The 9,945-nt window shown below is 54.5% G+C and overlaps 1 protein-coding gene across 1 annotated transcript; it reads right to left on the bottom strand.

Moving 5' to 3' along the window:
* Positions 1 to 20: 20 nt before the first annotated feature.
* On the bottom strand, positions 21 to 6,095 carry MAD2L2 (mitotic arrest deficient 2 like 2). The gene is made up of 9 exons (XM_023191937.1): positions 5,715 to 6,095; positions 5,239 to 5,290; positions 5,031 to 5,149; positions 3,069 to 3,140; positions 2,372 to 2,472; positions 1,577 to 1,671; positions 1,189 to 1,262; positions 619 to 711; positions 21 to 357 (listed from the first exon to the last, which is right to left on the bottom strand). Exons 2-9 carry the CDS (start codon positions 5,276 to 5,278, stop codon positions 316 to 318), a joined length of 636 nt encoding a protein of 211 aa, XP_023047705.1. The 5' UTR covers positions 5,279 to 5,290; positions 5,715 to 6,095; the 3' UTR covers positions 21 to 315.
* Positions 6,096 to 9,945: the final 3,850 nt, after the last annotated feature.

Here is a 9,945-nt window from a genome sequence, read left to right as displayed (position 1 = left end):
TGGTTAATGATGGCATCAGCTCAGCCCAGCCCTTGGGGCCCCTTTATTGAAACAACTCACAGCACAGTATTTGAGACAGACAGTGTTGGCCGGCGGAACCCCAGGAGGCTGAGAAGTCGAAGTTGCGGCATCCTTCACTGCCCTCCTGGGGGAGGCATCCTCCAAGCAGACCTGAGCGGCCCCGGGCTGGGGCGGGCGATCCACACACAGAGGCAATAAGAGCACTTGGAATCAGGGCAGCCATGCAGCACTGCCCGAGGCGGGGATCCCCCAAAGTCTGACAGTTCGGGCATCAGTGAGGTGGCAGATGCCCCCTCAGCTGCCTTTGTGAGCACGCTCTTCCACGTAAAGCTGCATCTGACGGACACAAGCAAACAGCCAGTCAGGGAGACAGCCAGGGCATCCCTGCTGGAGGACACAGAAGCACCTGGTGGGCAGATCTCCGCCAAGGGTGGGGCCTCGTGGCCATAGCTGAGGTGGAGAAGAGTAGAGATGGGAGGAGCCCTCCACCAGGCACTCCCTCGTTCTCTCCCCCAAGCCCTCTAGTAAGGCTTCAGTGCCAGGCCTCACTTCCTAAGCAGCCCCTAAATAAAGCTTCCCAGGTCCCCAGAAGCTCACCTTTAAAATGTCCGATGTCATGGTTTTTAGTGGTATCAGACGGGGGTCATGCATGTGGACATCCTGCTCATCCGCCAGGATCCAGGGGAAATCCTAGGGAGGGGACAAAGGTCAGGGGGGTGACGGAGCTGGGCCCTTGCCTGCCCTCACTTTGCTGTCCCTCGCACTCCAGACCAGGGGCCTCCAACCTGAGCCTCAGAATCACTAGGAAGCTGCTGGTGATGCAGACCCCAGGCCCCCCGATCCCCCACAGAGGCCAAGTCCATAGAACCCAAGTGACAAGCCCCAGGCACCAATGCTGAACCTGGTGGGCTAGGACCCCTCCCTGGAGAGCCCCCACTTCAGAAGAGCCAGGATGAGCTGGGGGCCTCAGCAGGTGGCTCCACCTGAGCTCCTCACTGCCTCAAGTGCCCAGATGGAGCAGTGGCCAGGCCTGAGGACCTGCTGGGTACCAGGCACTGCTGCACCAATATAATGGATGGCTGGCCACAGGCAATGCCGCTGCCTGCCTGAAACTGCCACATCACGTTTCTAGAGCCTGCATCCAGGCCTAGACCCATCTCATCTCACCTTGATGACCTGGATCTTCTCCATGTTGCGAGTGGCGGCTTCTCTTGTGTGCACTAGGACTGTGAAGGTACAGCCTGGAGAGGCAAGAGGTTGGTGGAGGCTCCCCCGCCGCCCTGGTGCCTGCCACTGGGCCCAGCCTCTTCCCACTTCCCTTGCTGGCTTGGCAGCACTCCCAGAGCAGATGGCAAAGCAAGTGCTAAGAAAAGCCCCAGTCAATAGGGAGATGGAAGCCAGGTGGAATCAATCAGGGAAGCTTCCCAGAGGAGGTGGACTCTCAGGGTTAGGAAGAGATGAGTCTCAGAGCAGCCAAACATGGACCTGGGAACACAGACCAACCTGAGACAACCGTGGAAACGCCAAGGGAAGAGAGGGTGGGGAGTGGACACACCTGGGGGGTTGTGGTCCAGGACGGCATCGCACACGCTGATCTTCAGGATGAAGGCTCGGAGCAGCTGCTCCACGTGAGACAACAGGGAGTCTGAGCTGAGAGGAGAGGAGGTCTTCCCATCACACTGGCGCCCTCCCCTCCACCACAGGCATCAAGCCTGGATGCAGACCTGGGGTACAGAACCCCCTCCAGTGCCTCTGAGAGTGCTGCATGCCTAGGACCCAGCTCCCTATCTGGTCCACACAATTCAAGCCAGCAAGGGAGTTTACAAGAAATGCCCAGCCCCACCCCAGACAAAGTCAGAATTTGGCGGGGGGCAGGGGAGATAGGGGCGATCTGAGGAGGCCTCCCTAGATGGTTTTAATGTGCAGCCAGGCCCAAGAACCAGGACACCAAGCCAGGAGGGGAAAGGGCTTGCCTAAGGCCACACAGCCTGTGGGGACAGGTTGGTCATAGATTCCAGTGCCCTGACCTCACCATCGGAAGCATGCAGTTGACCAACTAACACATGTGCCAAAGGTCAACTTCGAGTTGACTGGACACTTGCCTGAGGAGTCAGAAAACTGGTTCTGTGTCCTGGGCTCTGCCCCTACCCAGGTGACCCTGGGTAGCTCATGTCATTTCTCTGGACCCATCTCAGCTGCTCACAGGCTGTCCCCTTGTCAGGCTGGCGCATCTTGCCCTTTCTCCTCCCAGGCCTTTTCCAAGGTATTCAAGGGCCGCCTTAAAGGGGTGGGTGTGTTGCCAGAGACAGACCTGATGCCAGCTAGTGGGCGAGGGGCAGGGGCAGCCCACCTGATGGATAGCAGTGGAGGCTGGGTGATCTCAAAGACGAATTTCTCCACTGGGCGGTGCTCTTTATCCAAAATCACCACCACCACTTTCTCCACATCATTCTGCAAGGAGAGGAACCCCCACTGCAGAGCCAGGCACCCCACCCGTACTCCACCACCCCGCCTCCACCTCCTTGCCCAAGGAAGGAGAGGAAGCGGCCCACTCACAACCCTGCTCAGCTGCTAGGCTGGGCGTCCCCAAGAGCCCAGATAGCGCAGGTTTGAGAAGCTGGCACCCTCTGGTATGAGCAGTGCAGGCTGAGAGAATAACCAGGCCCCATAGGGAAGGTCCCAGGAAGTCTGAGATCAGGACTAGATGGGGAAGAAACCCTGAGGGGCTCAGCTCAGACAGAACATTTAGCGTGGAGAACAGGGAACGGATGTGAGAAGAACCCAGAACCCACCAGGGCAGTCCCTACTCAGAGCCAGCTTCAACCCAGGTTCCCAGGCCCAAGGCACCCTGCACATGGCCCACATGCCCTGGAGTCTGCCCCTGGATTGGGACGGTCTCCAGGGTGCAGGGAACAGGCTTCTGGGTATTGGAGCCATGAAGACCCCACAGAGTCCTAGCATCACCCCATCCCAGAGTTGGACTGTGAGCATAGAGGGACAGGGGTGAGCATGGGGTGAGGTGGTTGGGGAACCCAGTGCACCCTCACCTTCTCCAAGAGTGGCTTGACGCAGTGCAGCGTGTCCTGGATATACTGATTCAGCTCCGGGTGGCAGGACATCTGCACACAACACCATGCGGCTGGTGAGGCCCAAAGCACAAGTGGGGAAAGCACCCAACAGGACCAGGAACCCGAGGCCCCGTCTGCCTTCCATCAGAGGCCCAGCAGCTCTCCAGGGCCCCCTACCCAGAAGACCCCACTTTCCCTCAAGAGGCTAACAACTGTGAATTTATCCATGGAGAAAGAAGTCAGAAGATAAGAACTCAGGCTGGGCGCAGTGGCTCACTCCTGTAATCCTGGCACTTTGAGAGGATAAGGTGAGTGGATCGCCTGAGGTCAGGAGTTTCAGACCAGCCTGGCCAAAATGGCAAAACCCCGTCTCTACTAAAAATACAAAAATTGGCCAGGTGAGGTAGCATCTGTAATCCCAGCTACTCGAGAGGCTGAGGCAGGAGAATCACTTGAACCTGGGAGGCAGAGGTTGCAGTAAGCTGAGATCAAGCCACTGCACTCCAGCCTGGGCAACAAAGCAAGACTCCATCTCAAAGGAAAAAAAAGGTAAGAACTCAATCCCAATATGAGCATTTAATATACCATTAGGGGTTCTTAATGTGGGGTCCACGGACTCCTCCAGAGTCTGAAAAGTCCCTAAAGTTGTATCTTTGTGCACTTGGGCATTTTTCCAGAAAAAGGATCCAGAAAAACGTAATCAGATTTCAAAAGTTAAGAACTAAGGAACTGTGTGGCCTCAGGCAAATTCCTTAACTTCTCTGAGCTTCAATCACTTCATCATAAACAAAAAGTGAGTGAATGTCAATTTTTTTTTTCCTTTTCCCTCTAAAGGTGACCTTCAACAACTTACTATGGGTTTGTTGTTGTTTGGATACTATGGGTTTGTTGTTGTTTGTTTGGATAAAGCCATCAAATATCGCCAGTGGAAAATACAATTAATACATGTTACATACAGAACATCATAGCTTAGCCAGGCCTACCTCAACACACTCAAAATACTTACATTAGCCCACAGTTGGGCAACATTATCTAACACAAAACCTATTTCATAATAAAGTGCTCACGCCTGTAATCCCAGCACTTTGGGAGGCCAAGGCGGACGGATCACCAGAGGTCAGGAGTTCGATACCAGCCTGGCCAACATGGCGAAACCTTGTCTCTACTAAAAATATAAAAATTAGCCAGGTGTGGTGGCACACGCCTGTAATCCCCAGCTACTCGGGAGGCTGAGGCAGGAGAATCGCTTGAACCTGGGAAGTGGAAGTTGCAGTGAGCCAAGATCATGTAACTACACTCCAGGCAGGGCGACAGAGCGAGACTCAGTCTCAAAAAATAAAATAAAATAAAAAATAAAGTGCTGGCTTGGCCTGAAGTGGAAGAGGTTTTTTTTTTTGAGACGGAGTTTCGCTCTTGTCACCCAGGCTAGAGTGCAGTGGCACAATTTTTGTAATTTTAGTAGAGATAGGGTTTCACCATGTTTGTCAGGCTGGTCTCGAACTCCTGACCTCAAGTGATCCGCCCGCCTCGGCCTCCCAAAGTGCCAGGATTACAGATGTGAGCCACCGCACCCGACCGAAGAGTTTTTAAAAGTCCACCCTGGCCGGGCGCAGTGGCTCAAGCCTGTAATCCCAGCACTTTGGGAGGCCGAGACGGGCGGATCACGAGGTCAGGAGATCGAGACCATCCTGGCTAACACGGGGAAACCCCGTCTCTACTAAAAATACAAAAAGCTAGCCAGGCGTGGTGGCGGGCGCCTGTAGTCCCAGCTACTCGGGAGGCTGAGGCAGGAGAATGGCATAAACCCGGGAGGCGGAGCTTGCAGTGAGCCGAGATCGCGCCACTGCACTCCAGCCTGGGCGACAGAGCGAGACTCTGTCTCAAAAAAAAAAAAAAAAAGTCCACCCTGTACCCACTCTGTGGTTCTGGGACGTCCCTCACCTGGACCGGCACGTTGTACTTCTTGCGTTTCTGGAAGATGCCCACGGGGTAGACCTCGCGCACGTAGAGGATGAGATGCACAGCCACCTCTAGGAACTCGCAGAGCACATCGGCCACCACTGCAGGGAGCACAAGCCGGTGGTGCGCTTGGGGAAGCCCGCCAGCCCAGACGCCTCCGCCCCCGACCCCGCAGGTCCAGCCTCCCTACCTTGGCCAAAGTTGAGGTCTTGTCGTGTGAGCGTGGTCATCCTTCCCGCTACCTGAGTGGTGGGGCAAGGGCAGAGGGTGGTTCCAGACACCCAGGAGCCCAGAACCCGCTCGCCTCCACCGTCTCTTCCCTCCCCACAGTCCGTGGGAACTGGGGCAAGACCTCCCGCTTCGCATAGGCTCAGAGCAGCTGGGAAGAACCCCCAACCCGACGCTGGCGTCCGTGCTTGGGGGCATCAGCCTCTATCCACTGGCCGCCCGCGTCCCCTCGCCCTGCTGTCTCGGGGGGTGGAAAGACCACAGCGATGCCCCCGAAAAGGGCAGGGCCGCGGACGCAGAGGGAAACAGCTGGATGCGCAGCGCCGGCAGTGCAAAGCGGGACACGCGGAAAGCGAAGCTGGGTTGGAATAAGACTCCGCCCCCTGCCCGGCCGGATCCCTCCCGGCGGGAATCCGCCCCCTCTCCCACCCCTAGTACCGGCTCTGGGCTCGGTTCCCGCCCGAGATCGGGCCCGGCCCCGCCGCGGGGAGCCACCGACCGGACCGATCCCGCCTCCCGCTCAACCCTGGGCCTCGGCGCCGCTGGGTGACGTTCACGGCGCTCAGGCGGGTCCTAGCGCCCGCCCCTCCAAGGCCACGCCCATTCCCGCGCAGTCCAAACCCGGCCTAGCACAGGGCGGTTCCGCCTGCGGGGACTGGGCTCCGGGGGGCGGGGGCCGGGTCTCGGCGTTGGGGAGGGGCTGAGACTCGCCGCTCCACCTCCCTTCGACTTCAGGTGGGCGCGAAGAAAACACAACGTTGATCTACACGTTCCATCGGATTGCTACATTTCTTCCCCCAAGGGCGTTTCTCTCGCTTTAGCACGCGCCGGAAGAGGGCGGGTAGGGGTTGCTGGGGAGGGCAAAGGGGAGGGCGCAGCTGGGGACTAAGGGCAGCCACATCTGAGCTAACCCGAGTCACCATCCCTGCAGCTGCACACCCAAAAGCGGCTCCTCTGGCTGGGGGGCGGGAACCGCGGAGGACAGGGTTGCACCGGTTGTCAAGACCCGGGTGAAATTTTAAAAATAAAAAAAGAGGGCGTGCACCGGCGCCGCCCCCGCCCCGCCCCGCCCCCACCGGGTACCTAAATACAGCCTGGCCTGACGGCCCAACAGGATGAACCCTCCCCGCCCTACGCTTCAGAACAACAGCTGACCTTTATGGAGCTCCAGCCGAGTGCTGGGCACTGGGCTACGTGTGTCCCTGGATTATCTAAGTCCCCGGAGTAACTCCATGAGGCAGTTACTGTGACTGTTCCCTTTATACAGATGAGTGAAGCGAGGTACAGAAGGGTGAATAACCTGCCCGAGTCTCCCAGCTAGTGGGGTGGGCGATGGCGGAGGTGCCTCCTGCCACTACCTTTTAGTGCTCCGAAGTCCCCCACTGACGTGGACTCCGTCTGGAAGTCCTGAAAGGGCCCTCAGAGATGATATTATTAAAATAATAAAAAATGACTAGCATCGAGCGTCTCTTATGTGTCAAACGCTGATTCCTTTAATTCCCTCCTTAACCCTAGCAGCTAAATCTCCACTTTACAGCCCCACTTTACAGATGGTTAAACAGGCCCAGAAACGTTCTCTAATTCGCCAAAATCACATAGTGGGAATACAAACCTAGCTCTGATGCCTCTTCTGACACCAGGGCTTCCACTTATTTACAGCCCCCTTATTTTACAACTGAGAAAACTAAGATCTGAGAAGCAGCTACGGAGTTAGTGGGCAACAAGTCAGGACCAGAAGCCAAGAGGACTTTGTCTGTGACCTCCAGGGAGGTACGAGCTTGTTAATCCCATCCGTCTGTTTGGACACAGATCTAGCCAGGCTTGTTTATCATTTACGGCTCATTATAGGAGACCCGGATCTCTCCCCCCACCCCCTGATGCCTTCAAACCTGCATTTCCAGACTTCTAATGGGGAGAGAAAAAGTAACTTGTAAGTAACCCATTAAGCTAAGAATGTCAGCAAAACATTTCTTCAAATGCAGTCCTAGGAAATCTGCATCAGAATCCCCCAGGAGCCCATTAATCACAGCTGCCCTGCTGCCCAGAGCAACCTGATCGAGGTGGGGTGCACAGCAGGGCACTGGTCCTTTAACAAGCTCCCCAGGGGCCCGGATGCCCAGCAAAGTGTCGGAATCGCCACAGAGGTTTGGACTGTTCCCAGAGAATATCTGCATTTTGTAAAAATGTGATGCATTTTGTAAAATTGTGATGTAAAATCATCCGTCCAAAGGGACGTTCTCACTTGTAAGTGGGAGTTAACCTATGGGGATGCAAAGGCATAGGAATGATACATTGAACTTTGGGGACTCTGGGGGAAGGGTGGGGAGGTGAGGGACAAAAGACTACGTATTGGGTACAGTGTACACTGCTCAGGTGACGGGTGCACCAAAATCTCAGCAGTCACCACTAAAGAACTTATCCATGTAACCAAAAATTATTGCAATTAAAAAAAAATATCAGCTGGGCACCGTGGGTGGCTCACACCTGTAATCCCCGCACTTTGGGAGGCTGAGGCGGGCAGATCACCTGAGGTCAGGAGTTCGAGATCAACCTGACCAACATGGAGAAACCCTGTGTCTACTAAAAATACAAAATTAGCCAGGTGTGGTGGCGCATGCCTGTAATCCCAGCTACTCGGGAAGTTGAGGCAGGAGAATCGTTTGAACCTGGGAGGCGGAGGTTGTGGTGAGCCGAGATCCAAGATCGCACCATTGCACTCCAGCCTGGGCAACAAGAGCAAAAACTCCATCTCAAAAAAAAAAAAAAAAAAAAGTCTGGGTTTGGGGCCTTGGGTTCAGATCCAATCACAAACAGAAGGAAGTTGGGCTAGAAGCAGATGGGTAGAGTTTCAAACCGATCTGACCCCAAACCCCCAAAAGGCTTCAGTCTCATTAGTGAAATGAACAGGCCAGACAGATGTTCCCTAAACCTCTGAAGGCCTCAGGTTCCATGGGGGTGGGAGCAGGGGCAGGGGGCCGAGTCAGAACCGGCCCATCCGGGGAGCTCTGCCAACACTCCATCCATGGGCTCCTCAGCGTCTGGTTTTGCATATCTTAATCGCATCAGCATGATGGATGGTCACGGGATCCAGATTACATTATGGGGTTAATTTATTACATTTCTGAACACCCGTCTGCTGGGAAACTGTTGTTCAAAGTTATTTGCATATTTTTCACCATAATGACAATATGTAGGAAGGCAGCTGGGAAGGAAGGATGGGTGTTTAGGGGGAGCAAGAGCTTATTTGCCTACTAGAGCAGGTCCCTGAGGATCTGCAATGGGGATGGAGGGAAAATCACTCCCAAGAGACGTTGAAGTGGAAACTGAGAAGGTGAGCTGTGAGCACCAGCCCAGCAAAGAGAAAGACCTGCACGGGCAGAAGAGGACTGCTGGGGTTTATGGAAAACAAACACCCAGTGAGTGAACCAGGCAATGAGGTTTCCAGCCTCCAGAGGTGATTCCAAGACCCCTCCCATCTCCACCAGGCTGATGGCAGAATGAAGGTTCCCAGGACACCAATCACATGGGTATGGGGGACATACAGAGTGAGCCACACATAGCCTGGTGACAATCTCCTGATATCCTGATGCTCAGGGGCCCATCCAGTTGCAATGACCCTGGGCAGGGACCCAGCCTCATTCATTATTTCAATACAGTGCCTAGCCAAATTCAGGTTCTCTCTCTCTCTGTCTTTTTTTTTTTTTTTTTTTTTTCTTTTCCAGAGACAGGGTTTCTCCTTGTCACCCAGGCTAAAGTGCAGTAGGGCAATCATAGCTCACTGCAGCCTAAAACTCCTGGGCTCAAGAGATCCTCCTACCTCAGCCTCCTGGGTAGCTAGGATTACAGGTGTGCACCACCACACCTGGCTGATTTTTAACATTTTTTGCAGAGGCAGGGTCTTACCATGTTGCCTAGGCTGGTCTCGAACTCTGGGGCTCAAGTGATCCTCCTGCCTCAGCCTCCCAAAATGCTGAGATTACAGGCTTGAGCCACCATGCCCAGCCCAAATTCAGGTTCTCAGCGAATATGTGTCAAATGAGTGGATGAAAGAATGAATGACAGAGGAATGAAATGATGGTGGACAGTGGCTCATTACCACTTGCCTGACTTGAATCTCAACTGAGTCTGGATGAGGAGCAAAAGACATCGACTTCAGTGCCTGGGCTATGGGCACTATGCAGAGAAAAGTTATTTTCAAAAACAAAAGCAAGGGCTGTGGCATGTTCCCTATGGTGTCCCCAGCACCCACTCGTCCTGCTTATGTGTCCAACCTGCTGCTTCTCTCCCCAACGCTGCCCCTTAACCAGCTGTGAGGCTCTTCTTTCTTTGAACCTCAGTTTGCTCATCTGTAAAATGCGATAATGGTAGTTCCAATTTCATAGGATTGAGCAAGGAGCAAATGCTTATGTCCATGTTCATATTTATAAAAAATATAAAGTGCACAATGCCAGGCACAGTGGCTCACTCCTATGATCCCAGGTTTTTGGGAGGCCACAGCGGACGGACCACTTGAGCTCAGGAGTTCGAGACGAGCCTGGGCAACATGGCAAAAACTCTACAAAAAATAGAAAAATTAGCTGAGCATGGTGGCATGCACCTGTAGTCCCAGCTACTTAGCGGGCTGAGGTGGGAGGATCACTTGAGCCTGGGAAATCAAGGCTGCAGTGAG

The sequence above is a fragment of the Piliocolobus tephrosceles genome, chromosome 1 (assembly GCF_002776525.5).
Source record: "Piliocolobus tephrosceles isolate RC106 chromosome 1, ASM277652v3, whole genome shotgun sequence".
In the NCBI taxonomy this organism is placed as follows: domain Eukaryota; kingdom Metazoa; phylum Chordata; class Mammalia; order Primates; family Cercopithecidae; genus Piliocolobus; species Piliocolobus tephrosceles.
Note: the sequence above shows the minus strand (reverse complement) of the source record. Positions and strands in the feature narration are given on the sequence as shown.

Excerpts from the sequence above, each read along its gene's own strand:
- MAD2L2 (XM_023191937.1), bottom strand. The coding sequence starts at position 5,278 with ATGACCACGCTCACACGACAAGACCTCAACTTTGGCCAAG. Across the intron at positions 1,672-2,371 it reads CCTCCACTGCTATCCATCAG|CTCAGACTCCCTGTTGTCTC; the intron begins GTGGGCTGCCCC and ends CTCTCCTCTCAG. Across the intron at positions 712-1,188 it reads AGAAGATCCAGGTCATCAAG|GATTTCCCCTGGATCCTGGC; the intron begins GTGAGATGAGAT and ends TCCCCTCCCTAG.